We start from the raw sequence: 17521 nt of genomic DNA, 5'->3' as shown, positions 1-17521 counted from the left end.
ATATATATTCTTTTTCATATTCTTTTCCATTATGGTTTATCACAGGATACTGAATCTAGTTCCCTGTGCTATACAGTAGGACCTTGTAGTAGACCTTGTAGGACCTGTATACAGTAGACCATCCTATATATAATAGTTTACATCTGCTAATCCCAAACTCCCAATCCATCCCTCCCTTACCCCCCTCCCCCTTGGCAACCACAAGTCTGTTCTCTGTGTGGGGTAAGTCTTATTCATCTGCACGTGGTGCCAGGAGCTCTGGGGCTTAGGGAACGTTGTCCTTCTGTGCCTGGGAAGGACGCTGAGGGTGCTGGGGGATGACTGGCTGCATCTAAAAAAAAACCCCAAAACAAAAAACGAACCAAAAAAGGCCCTTGTATCCTAAGCTTTTAGAAGACAGAACACAAAAATAAAACAAAATAAAGAAACCCAGAAATAATGCAGTGTAGTGGTTACGTGTCTTTCTGAGCAGAAGCACTGCGGGAAGTGCTGAGCAGAGAGACGAAGTGCTGGTTGAGCTCCCTCCCCTGCTGGTGCCCAGCATGGCCAGAGGAAGGGGAAGTTGCGCTGCCATGGGAACGTGCACTTGGAATAATCCAGGGCAGCCCACCACTGCGTGGGTGTGTGCACGTGTGTGAGATGGGATCTGTGGCTGTGCTCGGGGCCTCTGTCGTTTCAGCCCTGCCCCATCCTGCTCCGTATTCTCAGGCGTGGGCTCTCCCTTTGCTCTCTCTCTGGCTTCCTTCGTGTGCTTCCGCCTCCCACTTGCAACGCCCGCTGTCCCTTTTATCCAGCCTTCTCCTGCAGGCCCCTTTCACCCCTGCTCTCTGTGTGCGCCCACACCCTCCTTTTGGCCCCCTCCTGATGTCCCTCTCCGCCGCCTTCTCTCCCATCAACATCAAGCCCATGTTCCCAGAGGAACTCCACACTGCTGTGGTGCAATTTTATACTCTGGACCCGTGTCTCAAAGCACGTTCGATAGAACAACAGGTGCATGAGATGATCCTCAAAAATGAAAAAGGGGTCTACTCTCAAATAAGTTTGGGAAACGCTGCCCCAAATTATAGTCCCCCTCTTGGAGATTTGCCATGTTCATTAAAGCACATGTCCTTCAAGCACATGAAAGCGTTTCCCAAGCTACAAATAATGCATTCCCTTAAAAAAACATCATGTGTGTCCGTTAGCATCTTGCAGAACTGTAGTTACACGGGCCAAACTTTTGGTATGATTTCCTAGATGTATTTTCTTGTCCTCCCCCCAAAGTACCCTAACCTACTTACCCTAGATGGAGCCTGCCTCCCCCTGAAAAACGTGAGTGCCATCCTCCCTCACGTCAGTCAGGTTCGCCTTAACCTCCCCTCTTTCAGCCTTGCCTCCTCCCCAGCCCCGTCCTGCCCGGCCTTTGTGGGAGGCCACCAGTGCCGGTTCTTGCCCATCTAACCACCCCATCCCTCTTTATTCTCTACATTCCTGTCTTATAGCTCCCAGCACCAAAGCCTCGACTGAGGAGGCAGACAGCAGGTGTTGGGTGAGCAGGGCGATGGCGCTGCTGAAGATCCTGCCACCATCTCTGTTGCCTTTTCAAAACTTGGCTCTTTTGTCTCCCACCATCTGGGGTCCACTTCCACAATGCACACTGGCTTTAGCGAAGGGTTCTCATTCTTTGTCTCTGCTTATTGCCCTCTGGGAGTTCAGCACTCATGTCAGTTATCAGTCAAATCCTACAGCTTCATGGCTCCTCAGTCTCCTTGGCACCAAACTCTCCTACCTCCCTACCGTGGCCACACACATCCGAGACCTTGAGCCTTGATATGTCTGTCTGTGGCCTTAGCCTCTCATCTTGCACCATTGCTGGTGTTCCCCTATCAGTCGGGGGAATATGGATATCAGATAAAATATATGCTGTTCCCTCTCCTCTGGGCACTCATGAACCAGTAGGCCATTTCCTACCCTCACTGAGCCCTCCCCACTTAGCCCACGCATTAGTTCTATTCTGCTTTCGCTCAAGTTAGAGCCTAGCATGGACACCACAGCCAGACCTTTCAACAGAGCTCTCACTATGCCCTGGTACCCTGCCACCTACTCTTAAACCCACATGGTACCCAGTCCTGCTGTCCATTCTCTAGGGACACTCTCCAACGGTGGTCCATCCTCCCTTCTCCCAGCAGCTCAAGCCCACCCTGACCCTCAACACTCTATCTCACCTAGAGAAACAGTGTCCCCCAGGCACCACTGAGCTCTCCCTCTCCATAACTTATCTTTGTTTCCTCTTCCCTCTTTGAGTTCTATCAGTCTGCCAAAGAGAAAGGGGCAGAACCCCTCCCCTTGTACCTACTCTGGATCCTTGGTCCATCCGTTTTCCCCACTCTTTCCAGTGTGATGATTCTTTTCCTTTATGCCTGTTCCTTCTCTTCTTCCTACAGTCTTGAAAGTTCATATCCTTTCTGAAAAATACCTGGCTTGATCATGCAGCCCTCTCTGGATTCTTTACCCATTCTTCCTGGAGGGAAGGAATTCCACTTCCCCAGGTCTTCTCCCCCCACACCCCCTCCCCTGCCATCTGGAACCTTCTGCAGCCAACATTATGAAACCCTTGTCTCCCAGGGCATAACTTGCTCCGCTCAGGAGGGACAGTGCCAGCAGCCCTCCAAGCCTCTTAGGTAGCCTTTTCCATCAGACCAGCCTCGGTTCCCCATGTTCCCTTAGGTCTACTCTTAAACCATCCACAAGGTCAGTGAGAAGGACAACAGCTGCAGGTAAAACCACCCAAGAGGTACAGATGAACCTATCTGCAGGGCAGGAATACAGACGCAGACGTAGGGAACGGACGTGTGGACACAGTGGGGGAAGGGGAAGGGGGGATGAACTGGGAGATTGGGATTGACATGTATACACTACCATGTGTAAAATAGCTAGCTAGTGGGAACCTGCTGTATGGCACAGGGAGCTCAGCTCGTTCTCTGTGATGACCTAGATGTGGGGGAAGGGGGGGAGGGAGGTCCAAGAGGGAGGGGATGTATGTATACACATAGCTGATTCACAACATTGTAAAGCAATTATGCTCCAAATTTTAAAAAGACAAAAAACACCCAAGAGTGAAAATCCTTCGGGTGAGCTCAAGGCTGGAGGGGAAGGTGGAGAGTGAGGGAGAACCTCCCAGCTTTGAGGGAACTTGATTCCTTCACTTCCTTTCTCTCCTGTGGAAGGCAGTTGGGAGATGGGGATCACTTACAAGGCAGATGAGATGAGGTTGGTTATCCGTACATGGAACCAGAGCCTGTGGTTTGGAAGGTTTGGAGTTGGGGGCCAGGGCCAAACTCTGTGGTATATCTACACAAATCTGCCCTGGTGGGGGGCTGCAGGGAAGGGATGGTGGTGCTGAAATATATTTTTCTTCAGTGTCAGCTCTCTCAGTGGCCCTGCTCTTGTTTGACCCTTTTCTCCTTGCAGCTTCCTTATTTCCTCCTCAGGAGTATCCTGGAATGGACTGGATTTTATTTGTCAAGACTCCCCTCTGTCTTGTGGTTTCTGGACCCCACAATCAGAGGGAAACATTATTCATGAACTCATACTGGGTGGGTCCCTGGGAGGCTCTGCTTTTCCTTGGAAAAGATCCTTCTTCAGGGCGCTGAGCTTTAAGCCTCTTTTCCAGCATTGGTGGGGGCCATGCCAGCCCTTACTCCCTCTTGCTCTAGATCCCTTTGTGACCCTGCTCTGGGGGATGCTGCGTGGCAGCCTGAGATGTGTGCGGGATGGGGCGTCTGTGATCATGACCCAGAGTTTTCTTTGTGAAATAGACAGTGCCTGTAAGGACATAGTTACTACACCTTAGCTTCGTCCTCATCTAACCTTCCTGAGAAACTTGGTCCTGCTTCCCAATCATAGCATCCATTAACAAAGAAATTTTTAAATCGTAGAATAAATAGTGAGTAGAAAGTTTGGAAAATAGAGGAAGGAAAAAGCAACCATGTAAAATCCCAGCCTTCTGATAGCAAACAATGATCATCATCTCAGTTACTCCCTCCAGCTTTTTTTAAAACCTGATATTTAGAAAACACTTGTAATCCTAGTGGGTACCTATGCATTTGCAGCGATTAAGACCTTGAGCATCCTATTCCCAATAAAGATTCATGTGCTCCTCCAGCAGGAGTGACTGGGGGCACCTCAGGCAGGCAGGCAGGGGTGGATCCTTGGTTGTGTAGAACACACTTAGGTCTTCTCTATGAATCTAAAAACCTCCCAGCAATGATGTCCCTGCTGGATGCTTTCAGGGCTTCTCACCATGGTATTCAGTTAATCTTGAGCACTCCCTGCTCATAGAGGTCTGCAAAGAGAAGTGAACTGGAGGTTGAATTTCCAAAGACCATAGCACTTTTAATGGCTTGTTTTCTCAGTACGAGCAGTTATCACTTCCTTCATTATCGTCTCACATTCGTGAAGAGTACTTGTCAAAGTGCTTCCTCATGTGCCATCTTATCAGGTCTTGCAGCAACCCTGTAATATAGTCATCATTATTTTCATCTGCATTTTGCAGATGAGCCACCAGAAAAGTCAAAAGACTTGCCCAGGGTCACGCGTGTTCCCCACACGCAAACCCCATGCCCTTGCCCTAAGCAGTGACTGGATTTCTCTGGGCACCATCTTTCTGCCTGTTTCCAGCTCAGTTTCTAGCTGGTTTTCTTAAACTCCCTTCTCTTCCTCCCTGCAGGGGGCCGTGATAAGCGAGGTGGACCAATCCTGACCTTCCCTGCTCGCAGCAATCATGACAGAATAAGACAGGAAGACCTGAGGAAACTCGTGACCTATCTGGCCAGCGTGCCAAGGTAAGGTGAATGTCCTGCAGGGGAGGGAGGGGGAGGCTGGACTGATGCAAGTGAGTTGGAATGAGCCTCCATCCCTGCCAGGGGCCTGGCTGTTTCTGCCCTTGGAATGGATTCTAATTATTTCTGGAACATCATCACCCATTGTTCACCTCATTCCCATCATTCCCATTGTTACCGCTGGGATTCATATGGATGGAGTGGGAGCTGGATGTGGGAACCGTGGGCAGAGGTGAAGGTCCTAGGCTAAGAGGACTGGGACAGGCCCTGGAAGAGGTGACAGTGTGGCCTTGGGAGCAGCGATGGGAAACTGTTCTTTACCTTGGGGAAATGGGAATTCCAGCTGATTCCACTCTGGCTGTGTAATGGATTTTTTTCTAAAACCTCTGGCTTATGAATATGTTTGTGGCTTTTAGAGTTTGGGGCAAATAACTCCACTTATATCATTCAAGAGGCAGCCTTAAACTCAATCTAAGTCATGCATTTTCAATGGGGGTAATATTGCCTCCAAGGGGGATGAGAATTCGTTCTTGGGGATGGCCAAAAAAACCCCAAAACTTACTCTTTTATGTATTAAGCACAGCTATACACATAGTACATAAACAGATATATACAATATATTCATAGTATTAAAATCTCATGGGGTGGGTGATTAAGGAAAAACGTATAAAATGTCTCTTTTGGGGCACGGGATGATTTTTAAAAAAGTTGAGAAACACTGATTTCTGAGTGTTTCTAGGTGGTGCTGGCCTCAGAGGGTGGTGAGGGAGACATGCCAGGGACATGGTGTATATCTTTTAAGAAGGGGTAGGAGAGGCCTTTGCCTAGTCAGAGAATCATAGAATGTGAGAGCCGGCAGAGCCCTGAGAAGTAATCCAGGCAAATACATGTCATGTTCTGCTTAGGAAACAGGGTCCATATGGGATTAGAGTTGCTTACGGGGGTGGGGCAGTGGCAGAGCTTGGTCAGAACCCTCCTGACTCCTGCCCCAGTGCTCTCCTCATCCTTGCTCGTGGGCAGCGAGAACTCTGTTCTCTGACTCTTAGTGGGGTTGGAGCCTGTCAAGTGTTCGTTGTGGTAAATAAGAAGTGATGACTGGGACCTTTAGAACTTCATCTTGTCTCTGTGCATTTTATAGGGGAATTAGTCAGTCACAGAGAGGATGTCTGCCTTTGCGGGGAGACCTTGGCTAATTGTTGAACGTGCTGATTAAGTTCTTGAAGCAGGTGTCAAGCGAGGCCAGCACTTCATTTGAAAGGGCTGTGGCGGTGGGGTGGGGGCACATGTACAAAGGTTGGTGGATGGTGACGGGCAGGTGGAAAAGGGGATTTAGGAGCCATCATCGAATGCTTGGAAGAACGTGGAACAGAGTGGGGAGCCCTGAAGAGCTCCGAGCAGAAGGCTGTGAACAAATAGATGTCAGATGGTGTCGTTCTTTTCTTTATGCTATCCAGAGGGAACCTGAAAAAAGATGAAAGGTCTTAAGCTCCAATGAAAGGGACTTAGGTTATATCCGAAGAAGAACTTCTAAACTTTGAGTGCATGAGACTTGGATGAAGAATAGAAGAGTTTTTCCCCAGAGGTCTTTATACAGAAGAAATATTCCCATCTGTCTTGGAGGCAAGGAGCTGGATTAAATAACCCATGATTGATGAGGGTAATTTAGCAATTTAGCCATCTAGGGGCTAAGCATTTTTAAAAGCATCTTTCCCGAGTATTCTACTAACAGGAATAAAACTAGGCATTTTCTGAAGCGATATATAGGAAAAGTTTTTTTGGGGACCCATGACAGGCTCTTAGTTCTTTTAGAGACAGAAGAAATTTGGGATCCGGAAGACTCTGTTTTTCTTTCTGGTAGGTTTGTCACATCCCTGCAGCTAATGCACACTCATCTCTTCTTTAGAATAGAAGGTGAAAGAATTGGAAGACCATTTTCTTAATTCTGACTTGTTAAGCAAAGATGGGACAAAACAGATTGGAAGCAATTAAAAAGGAAAAGGTTTCTGCTGGGTGAAGGGGAACAAAATCCAATAGGGGCTGGGAGGAAGGTCATGAAAAAGGAGAAACAATATATTATCGTTGGAGGAACATACTAGATGCAGGCTCTCTGCTTCCCAGTGGGTGGTCACAAGCATTGCCTCCCAGGCTCCTGAGAACAGAAAAGGTTCTTCACAGGTTCTGGCAGGTGGGAGGCAAGAATCCTGTTGCTACTTTCAGTGGGAAGAATTGTTCAGGGCTGCCTGCTGCCTCCCTCCCAAGGGGCCTATGTTCACCAGGAGTGTGTGTACCTGGCAGGCTAAAGAGTTTACCAACTAGTCATGCCCACCCATCACTTTCTAATTCTGTCGGCCACAAGTTCATACGTGAAGACTGTTTGAAACAAAACCTGGGACAGAGCTGTTCCAAAGACAGTGAGGTCTGGGGAGGAAAACTGAAGGACTTAGCGCATCAGGTAGTGTTTGCCACTCTTCTGCTTAGCCATGGCTTTGGGAAAGAAAGGATACTGTGAAAATGAATAGCTAGACTAGAAAGGTGACAATGATGAGAAGACATGGCCTATTCTGGGTCATGGGCAAGGAAGCTAGAAAGATAGCCTCCTGTGGAGTGGAGTGTGCTCTTCAGACTGGTGTAATCATCTGTGGGTGACATTTGACATTCATTTATTCAAGCATTTATTTATTATTTATTTATTTAGCAAATATTTAGAGCCTCAATAAGCCAGGCCGATTTAGGATTCATGGTGAACAGGAACAGACATTTTGAGAAAGTTAGGGAAAACCTGGGTATTTCCCTACCCAGTGCCGAACCAGTGACCATAAAGGACAGCACAGTATATAATTGTGCTGGTAGCCTAGGGGATGAAGCAGCCCGCAGAAGACAAGGAAATAGGAACAGTAAGTGATGAAGGAGGATCCCAGAATCTAAGGAACCAATCAGCTTGATTGCCATTTTGGGCACCATTCTAGAATAGGTGATTAAACAGATGGTTGTGATAATTTATGAATTATCACAGTGTACGTACCCTTTATGAATATGAAGGGTGTTTGTCTTTCTGGTAGGTTTATCACATCCATGCAGCTAATACACACTCATCTTTCCTTTAGAATAGAAAGTGAAAGATTAGAAGAACACTTCTATTAATTCTGACTTGTTTAGCAAAAATGGGACAAAGCAGATTGGAAGCAAGTAGAAAGGCAAAGGTTTCTGTTGAGTGAAGGGGAGCAAAACCCAAGAGGGGCTGGGAGGAAGGATGGTTGTGTGAAATGAATGGGAAGAAATAGTCCCGCTATCCTGTGTGAAGGCCAGGTCATGTCTGGACTACTGCGTTCAGTTCTGCAGCATTGAACTCTGCCAACCCCCTTTGAGGAGCTACGTGGACCAGTTAGAGCAGGGGTACGCAACCACTACTGGCCTGTGGCCTGTTAGAAACCAGGCCGCACAGCAGGAGGTGAGCAGCGGGTGAGCGAGGGAAGCTCCATCTGTATTTACAGCCGCTCCCCATTGCTCATATTATCGCCTGAGCGCCACCTCCTGTTAGCATTATGGTGAGTTGTATAATTGTTTCATTATGTATTACAGTGTAATAATAATAGCAATAAAGTGCACAATAAATGTAATATGCTTGAATCATCCCGAAACCATCCCCCACCCCCTTCCATGGAAAAACTGTCTTGCATGAAACCGGTCCCTGGTGCCAAAAAGGTTGGGGACCGCTGAGTTAGAGTGCTGTCAGGAGAGCAGCACACCGAGGGATCCACAAACTGTGTCTCTTCAGTTGAAGGACTGAAGGATGTTTTCTTGCAGGAGTGAAAATGGAAGAAAAGTGATTCCTGACTTCAGGTATCAGGAGAGCTGCCCCAAAGAGGAGGGAACGGGCATGGTCTCTGTCGAATCAAAGGGTAGAAGTTAGAGAGATCAGGACTCTGAAGTGGAGAAAGAATCTGCCCAGGAGCTGTCCAGCAGTAACGCTGCTGCCTCTGGAGAAAGTGAGCTTCCTGTTGCTGGCTACTAGATGACCTTCTGTTAGCGATGCTGTAGGAAGGATTCCTCCAGTGGATTGGAGGCTGGATTAGATCATTTCTAAGAAGCTTTCCTGCCCTGAATTCTTTGTTTCTATGATATTGGGAAAAAATACATCATAAAATCTAGAACCTCAAAACAGTATTACCACCCCACCAACATACACTCTCTTTCTCAGGTTCCCTAAACAATTTAAGGCCTAGAATTTCACTTCAGATCTTGTCTACATCTTAAATCCTAAGAGAACTGCTTTCCTGTCCCCTTGTACTCTGGATGGGAGTTTTGAGGTATCACCCAGGGCAAAGCATCATCCTGGAGTGATGTGTTTGTGACAGTACCAGTTACGCTTTTGGGATCCATCTCAGCCTCAGATGAGTCCTTTCCAACTTCCCTTTCTTGCTCCTGCTGAGTATGACATCTATCTCCTTGGGCTTCTCCAAGCTTTCTGTTATCTTATTCTGAGGAATCATGGAATATTAGGGTAGGAAGAGAGGCCTTAAGAGTCTTCTAATGCAACTTTCTGACAACTCCATTCACTCAATTTAACAAATATTTATTGAGTGCCTAATATGAGCCAGGGCATGGATAGGTATCTTGGTGAACTCCCATGTTATCTTTTCTGTCATCCATCCTACACTTATCTAGCTTTTTTGTCCTTCTGCTCTACTATCTGCTTGCAGTTACTTGTACCTGAAAGGAGTGGAAAGGAAATACTCAGAAGCAATCAGTTGATGAATGTCCCTAGAAATTGAGAGACAGATAGAAGATCTAGGCTGAGAGTAAACAATTACCCCAGCATAACTCACAGTATGGATAATCTACCCACTGTGATAATTGGGAGTTGACCATATGCTTGGAATAGAAATTTCTAAGTATCTAGTAAAGAAATCCCAGGTGGTTTTATTGCATTGAATTCCTTCTCTTCTTCATCATTGTTATCCTGCTTTGTCATGAACATCTTTCTGCTGCTCCCAAGGGTACCAATTGTTAGCCCCTTGATGTATCAGCCACTTAACTCTGTTCTTAGCAGTGTTGCTGAGATGTTGAGTGTTCCAGCAAGGAATGCAGGTGTCATACTGGTGGGGAAAGATGACAAGAAATTAAGATGGGATATTCTGCAATGCCAGTCAAACCAAGGTGCCCATATTCACAGCTTATTATTTGATAACATTTGCTCTTGTTCTGCTGATTTCAGCAAGAGATAAATTGGGCTTATAGCCAGCACTATCTTCGTGCAGCATCACCAGAAAATAGAAGTAACCAGAGAGAGCCAGGAAGACAGTTAAAAGATGAGTAGGGAAAAACGGCAAGGATTTCCTCCCATTATATTCAGCACGAGAGAATCCAAGCTATGGCAACTGTCATCACTGAATCCGTCTGTTGTAAGGGCCTGTTGAGTTGTGTCATTGGCATCCTGCCCTTTGCTCTGAGATCATCAATTAAAGGAGGAGGCAGGGAGTGGTGATGGAAGGTTCAGAAAATAGAGCCAATGAGGACATTTGCCTAAAGTTTATCGCTTTCCAGATCCCTTTTTAATTTCTTTTGTTGCTTATATATAAAGGGTTTATAATTTCTATTACACTTCCCACATTCTACACAAATTTCTTAGCAGTATCAGTAAAGTGTTCCTGTTGTTAGGTGTACATAAGCCAAGCCCTGAAGAGCAAATAGTATTCTCCTCTGCTGCTAAGGAACATAACATCACAATAGTAACAAGCATTGTCAGCGATCACCTTCCTTGGAGCCATACAGACGCTCACAGCAAAGCGAAGAGGGGCATCTTCGTGTAGATGGAAGGCACTGGGGTTCAGATCCCAGCTCTACCACTTCTGAGTCAGGGAACATGTGACCACTCCACCCGGGTTATCTGAGAAGAGTTTAACAAAGCCACACTTGACAATGATGCGGGTAGGCACCAGGGAAAGCAGCAAGGTGTGGATTTCCAAGTTATCCCAGAGCTGGCAGTAGCAGAGAGGGAAGACATTACGACTTCTAGGCCTGAAGGGGCCAGGTGAGGAGAGGTGCATAGAACCTGGAGAGGTAGCTGTATGAGAGGGCTGCTTGACAAGAGCTGTGACCTTCAGTAGAGAGTTGTCACCAACTCATGGTGATTCCATGATGTGGGGCAAGGGAAGTCGATACTCTTGCTTCCCCCCTCCCATTCTCTGACCTCCTGTCATTGTTTTTCATTGATTGAATGCAACCAAAGCCAGGTGACAGGGGGCTCATTGAGGCAGTCCATGTGGGTCAGCCTCCCAGGGCATCGGGTAGAGGGGAGAAGATAGAGAATGGATTCAGAGGGGCAAAAGGAAGATGTCTGACATAGGTTGAGACCTTGGGCATATGACTCAACTTTTCTGAGTCCAGTATTCTAATTTTTAATTTGGGAAAAGAACGACCATCTCACAAGGGTGTTGTGAGGAAACTATGTAGCAATCTCTCATGCCTAGCACCCAGGCAGGTACTAGCGGCAGCAGGTGTGGCCCCTGGAGGGGGGTGATTGACCCCAGATACCCCCGACCGAGCTGTGTCTCACTCACCAGGTGTGGCTCACACCCCCTTTGCTTCCTTCCCACCTTGCCTTGTCCCTGCAGTAGGTTGGGCCGCCCCCTTGGGGGCACAGGAAGGCAGGCAGGGGCAGGAGGGGTTTAAGCCCCGTCCCCCCTCTAAGCAAGCTCCAGCCTACCTTGCCCTCACCCTGGAATCTAGTGCAGTGATGAAAATGCAGAGTCACCTTTATCCAGGTGAGGCCCAGGAGGCCTGGGCTCCCGGTGGCAGCCACTGAAGGCGGGCTAGAGCCACTCCCTGTCCCTGTCTGCTTCCACTCTGGGCCTTGGTTTCCCCTTCCTTCCCTCACTCGGGGCGCTAATAGCAAGGAGCTGGCCTTGCCCACTCCCATCCATCTGCTCCTCCCCAACCCCGAAGGTTCTGGTTCCATCTTTCCTCTGTTCACAAACTACCTCTGGACAGTTGTGTTGTTTTTTGTCCAATGTTTCATTCATTCCTTTTTTTCTTTCCCAGAAAAGGATATATATATATATATATATATATATATATATATATATATATATATATATATATATTTTTTTTTTTTTTTTTTGCAGTACGTGGGCCTCTCACTGTCATGGCCTCTCCCGTTGCGGAGCACAGGCTCCGGACGCGCAGGCTCAGCGGCCATGGCTCACGGGCCCAGCCGCTCCGCGGCATGTGGGATCTTCCCAGATCAGGGCACGAACCCGTATCCCCTGCATCGGCAGGCGGACTCTCAACCACTGCGCCACCAGGGAAGCCCGAGAAAAGGATATTTTTTTATTCAAGTAACTGCAAATAGGAAACCAGAGCGGGGGCGCCCAGGCTGGGACAAATAATGACTACCTCCTCCCTGATAGAACCGGGGGAGAAGGTGGCCCCTACACCCAACAGTCACCACCGGCCCCCCTCCTTACTCTGCTGCAGCATCCTAGGGGCAGGGCCCCACCTTCCCTGGGACTGGGGTAGTCGGTAACCCAGCCAGCTTTGCCCCAGGCCCCTTCCCTTAAGAGCATCTTGGAGGAGGGGAATGTGGGCAGAACAGGAGGCGATGAGGATGAACATTTGGCGCTGGTAGCAGCAGCAATGGATGTCTAAGATGCCTGGCACCCGGACATTCAGTACTTTATAGTCTGTCTCCTAAAGGAACCTAATAATAATAATAACTATAAGTATAAATACATATGTGGCAATATTTGCTGCATATGAAGGAACAGGTGTAATGTATGTGTCGATTATAAAGCATAATAATAAATCGAACACCTGAGAGCCCACCCCCAAACTCAGAAGCAGGACATCACCTCTGCTCTTGAAGCTCCCTGTGGCTCTTCCCCGCCCTAGTCTCACCTACTTCTCCCAGAAATAACTATTATCCTCAGTTTTGTGTTTATCCTTGTCTGGCTTCCTTTGGTATAGTTTACCACATGTCTACATAAATGATATATTGTTTAGTTTTGCATGATTTTTTTTTTTTTTTTTTTTTTTGCGGTACACGGGCCTCTCTCTGTTGTGACCTCTCCCGCTGCGGAGCACAGGCTCCGGATGTGCAGGCTCAGCAGCCATGGCTCACGGGCCCAGCTGCTCCGCGGCATGTGGGACCCTCCCAGACCAGGGCATGAACCCGCGTCCCCTGCATCGGCAGGCGGACTCCCAACCACTGCGCCACCAGGGAAGCCCATGATTTTGAGCTTTATAAAAATGGTATTATACCATGTATAGTTTTCTGTGACTACTGTGCTATGCAACAACATGGATAAATCTTCAAACATAATTTTGAGTTGAAAAAAAGCACTTAATGCATCCAACCTCTGGAACTGATCTATTAAGTAATACATAAATGCTAGCCATTATCATTATCTTCAAACCTACATTATTGCACTGTTGTGAGTATTCTGTATACATTAACTTAGTTTTCACAACATTTTGAAATGGGTATTATTTATTCCCATTTTGCATATGAGGAAACTGAGTCTCAAAGAGGTTAGATAACTTGCTAATGGACACACAGCCAGTGTAATGTGGAACACCAGAGCCTGCGCTTTTATCCTCTGAATAGATGAGGAGGCCACAGTGAAGGAGGCAGTGGTTGATGGAGTGCAGGGGACAGATTTGGAGAGAGAAGGAAGGTAGACCCTGAAGGATAGGATTGGATTGGAGCAGGACAGTAGAAGAGGGTAGTAAGGAGATGAGGGGCAGATGATGTAATTTCGGTGGGCAGTGGCATCCTGTCCATCAAACCTGCTTCCTCCAAGGTTCTCTTTGGATTTTAAGTGTGAAGCTTGCTGCAGGTGGGAAATGCAGGTGGCAATTGCCTGAAACCTGGGTTTCTGCTGGCCGAGACAGCAGTGGTGACTGTGGATGTGCAGGATAATGAAGGTGGTGACTCAGACTTCCTCCCCCAGGTCTTTGTGTTCAGTTTTAGACACACAAATGCTATTCATTTATGCTCATCTGTGTATGACAGTCAACTATTTTTCAGTAATTAATTACACTAAGGGATGTAGTAGGGGGAAAAAAGCACTTAAGACCATGGAAACTATTTAAAGAGATAAGTAAAAAGGCTGCCTGTGGTAGGGATGCGGAACATAAAGCCTGGAATGGTGGGGGTGGCCTCTTTTGTATTCTAGGGGGCTCATCCTGTTCTGTTTCCTCGGGTCTTAGATGTTTCTGTCACTCAGCCACCTGCCTAGTTCGATCTTGCATTGCTCTGGCGTCAGAAGCACAATCCTGGCATTACTCAGCAGTCAGCTCATAGGCATTTTGAAGTTAGTTCACTTCCGTGACCGTGCCACTGCTGGACTTGGCAGGTCTGTGTCTATGCTGGTGCAGTTCTGAGGCAGAGGGCCAGCCAGAGGGACTCTTGGAAGCCTTGTGAAAAGCCACTGTGTGTGTGTGCGTGTGCGTGTGTGTGTGCGTGTGTATGTATAGAGTGGGGAGAGCCAGCTGCGATGCTTCACATGCAGAGGCAAGCATTTGTGATTCCCTGGAGAACGATAACCTGGACAATCAGAGGCGGAAACCATGTGGTCATGAAGTAACTATGGGAAGCAGCACTCATTATTCCAGAAATGCTTCCAGTAAACGCCTTTAGGTGATAAATCAAGGACCCAGCACTGGACAGAAGGCTTCCTGATGGAGAGGGTGTGTTGGTTTTTCTTCACATGCGTCTTCAATGCGACCCTTAGAAGGGACTTTGGACATTGCCACTGACTTGGTGGGAGTGGAACTGTGGACTAATAGAGGAAGAAAGAGTGGCCTTGAGGACAAAAATTGATCCTGGAAATTTTGCAGGGGGTTCCAGTCCAGGAAGAATGAACCCCTGAACCCTCCCCTGTAGGAGGAGAAATGTGCATGCAGCTGACAAACTGCCTCGCCTGTAAAATAGGCATAGAAATATCACCAGACGCAACGGTAGTGAGGATTACTAGAGAACACAGGTAAGGTACCTAGCCTAGGACTCGGCACACGGCACGGGCTGGTGGCAAACAGTGGTTTCTTTCCCTTTCCTTGCTTGGCAGTAGGGACCTTGTTTTGTCACTTGTCCTTTATTGTCTCTAGCACAGCTTTGTCAAAGTCAAGGTTAGGGTGATGGTTAAGGTTAGGATAAGAGCTAGTAGAATGGTAGTAATAGTAATAAGATCAGTATCGCCTAACAGGCTTGTAATAAATACTGAATGAATGAATATATATGCCTAATAGTGTGATAAAGTCTTGGCCTCTTTTTCAAAGTAGAAAAATATTTCTTTATTATAGAAAATAAATGCAGAAAATAGAAAGAATTTTAAAAAACCACTTGTAACTCTAACCTCTAGAAATAGGAATAATTAATATATTGACATTTTTCCTTCCTATATTTTTCCTTTGGAGATTTTTAAAAGCAGAATTGAATCATATTGGTTATTTAATTTTGCTTCTTATTTTATTCCACTTAATATTATACCCTAAGAATATTTTCATAACATTAAAACCTTTTTATGCATAATAGTATAGCTTGGGATACACCATATTCTAATTAACCCTATCATTAGACATCTAAGTCATTTCCAAAACTTCAGTGCTGTAAATAACTCTCAGTAAACTTCTTTGTTTGTGGACCTTTGTCTACATTTTAAATGGTTTCTTTGGGATAGATTTGTGGCAGTCCTGGATTTTTTTAAGGCTAGTGATACACATCGCCACATTTCTTTCCAGATTTCCCAGTTTATACTTCCAGTATGTCTTGCCATAGAGTTCCAAGTCTTTATATTTCTCCAAATTTAAGTTTATATGCTCCTTACTGCCCAGAACCCACTGTGCAAACATTGTCATTACCATTATCAAGAACCCCAATTTAGGGCCATATGTTATGCAAACCTGACCCTGGATTTGAAAGAGTAGAAGAATTGGCCACAGGGTCTGCCCTTTGGGGTCTTCCAGGGTAGGATTCCTTTCACTTGCCTAAACTAATAGGGATGTTAAAGGGGACCATACATTAAAGTTCAGATCTGATAAGAAATCTATAAAGACTTAATTGCTTTTTGCCCTTGGTGAATCTTTAGTTTTGCTTCTGGGTGTATTTCAGCTCCTTGACTGGTTGTGTAATTAGTTCCTGGCTTGGCACAAAGTAGTTGTTAATCTTCTCTGCTCTTATCTGAGCTGAGGTCCTTATCTGCCTTCCACTGAGAAAGTTGGGTCTCCTTGGAGTTTGTCTCTGGGCAGCAATGTTGAACGAGCCTCTAAAGCTTAGGTGGGGTCATTTACTTTCTTGTTTAGGCTTCTGAAGTCTATGGCTCACAACAACAGGCTGATTAGGAAGCTGATGTTTCTGGTTCCACTTAGATTAGGTAAACTTCAGCATTGCTGGTGATATAAGTCCCAGTATATTCAGGTCTTTCAGGAATTCTTGCTGGAGAATCAGGATGATTTAACTTTAGTTCAGATTCATTTGGCTGGAATATTGGAAATGAGGGAGCTCCCTGAATATGGATACTGGAGAGACAGCCTGGCACTGGGGAAGAGGATGTGTTTTTCACTTGGTGGTTTCCAGATTTGGGGTTGTTTCTCCCTCCCCCATTAGGTAATTATTTTCAGCATGTTTTGTATTTCTCTTCACCTGTCATTGGTTAGGTTCTATCATGTGCCCCTCACTGGTGTTTGGGGTTGTGTATGTTTTTTTGGCATATATTGGATGCTGACACTTCACGTTACGATACTTCACTTTTGTTGAGACTGCCTTTATCATGTACGTATACTTCTGGCAATTTAGGTATGCTGCCACCAAGTGGTGGAGTACATTAGCTCAGCTGCCTGGAAGATACAGATGGGTTTTTGTCAGAGGCTCTAAACGGTAATATTCTGCTCTCCCCTCACTAGACCTTAGATTTTCTAGGCTTTACTTTTCAAATTTTTATTGAAACATTTAAACTTAAGTAACCACTAAGTGACAATTATTTTTCCTCAACTACAAAATGGGTTTAATATAATCTTTCCTAGACAACTGTAGTAAATATTAAATAACGTTTAATACTTGAGTATGTAATAATTGTCTCACCGAGGAGAAGTATTCCTGTTTCTAAATTGAGCAAGTGTGACAGCCAGTCCTGTTTCTTTCGGAACCCAGACAGGAGCACTTGGTTAGAGCCACCGTGACTCAGCTAGGACACATATTGTTCTGAGTCATTTACTGACATCACCCAAGTGTGCGTCCTGATGGTCCTACTCCCTCTTTCCCTTTCTCTCAGAGCCTCCCTCCTCTCCCCCCGCCCCCTGCCTCATTCTAGGTCAAGCAAGGACCAGCCTTGGTTTTGAGAACTATTCAAAAACCTTAAAACCAGTACATTTTTCTGCCTCTTGTCTCAGACTGTTCCGTGCAGTCCCGAGCTGGAATTTCATCTGTTTCCACTGCTAGCAGTTTGTGTGCCAGGTTTTGCGCAGAAACTCCTCTTGGCCTGGTACCCGAGGCAAGGTCTGAACCTCGCGCTGTGACATTCTCCACCCTGATTCCCTGTGCCGGAAGAGACTGTCCTCTCATCTCCAGACTGGAGGCTATTTTCCTTTGCGGGAAACTCAGGCTTCAGAACTTACTTGCTGAAGAGAAATTCCCTATTTTGGACCCGGAATAAGGCAAGAACCACTCCTCCCCCTGACCTAGCCCAGACCGGGATGGAGTGCTC

At 46.4% G+C, this 17521-nt stretch overlaps 1 protein-coding gene across 16 annotated transcripts in view; it reads left to right on the top strand.

Moving 5' to 3' along the window:
* KALRN (kalirin RhoGEF kinase) overlaps nt 1-17521 on the top strand; it is a 642647-nt gene that overhangs the window by 185232 nt on the left and 439894 nt on the right. For all 16 annotated transcript variants that reach the window (XM_079922559.1, XM_079922555.1, XM_079922558.1 and 13 more), the window contains exon 3: nt 4709-4823. In XM_079922559.1, the coding sequence (XP_079778685.1) occupies nt 4709-4823 (115 nt within the window). The remainder of the gene's footprint in view (nt 1-4708; nt 4824-17521) is intronic.

The sequence above is a fragment of the Stenella coeruleoalba genome, assembly GCF_951394435.1.
Source record: "Stenella coeruleoalba genome assembly, chromosome: 5".
Classification (NCBI taxonomy): Eukaryota; Metazoa; Chordata; class Mammalia; order Artiodactyla; family Delphinidae; genus Stenella; species Stenella coeruleoalba.
This window is presented reverse-complemented; position numbering and strand designations above follow the sequence as displayed.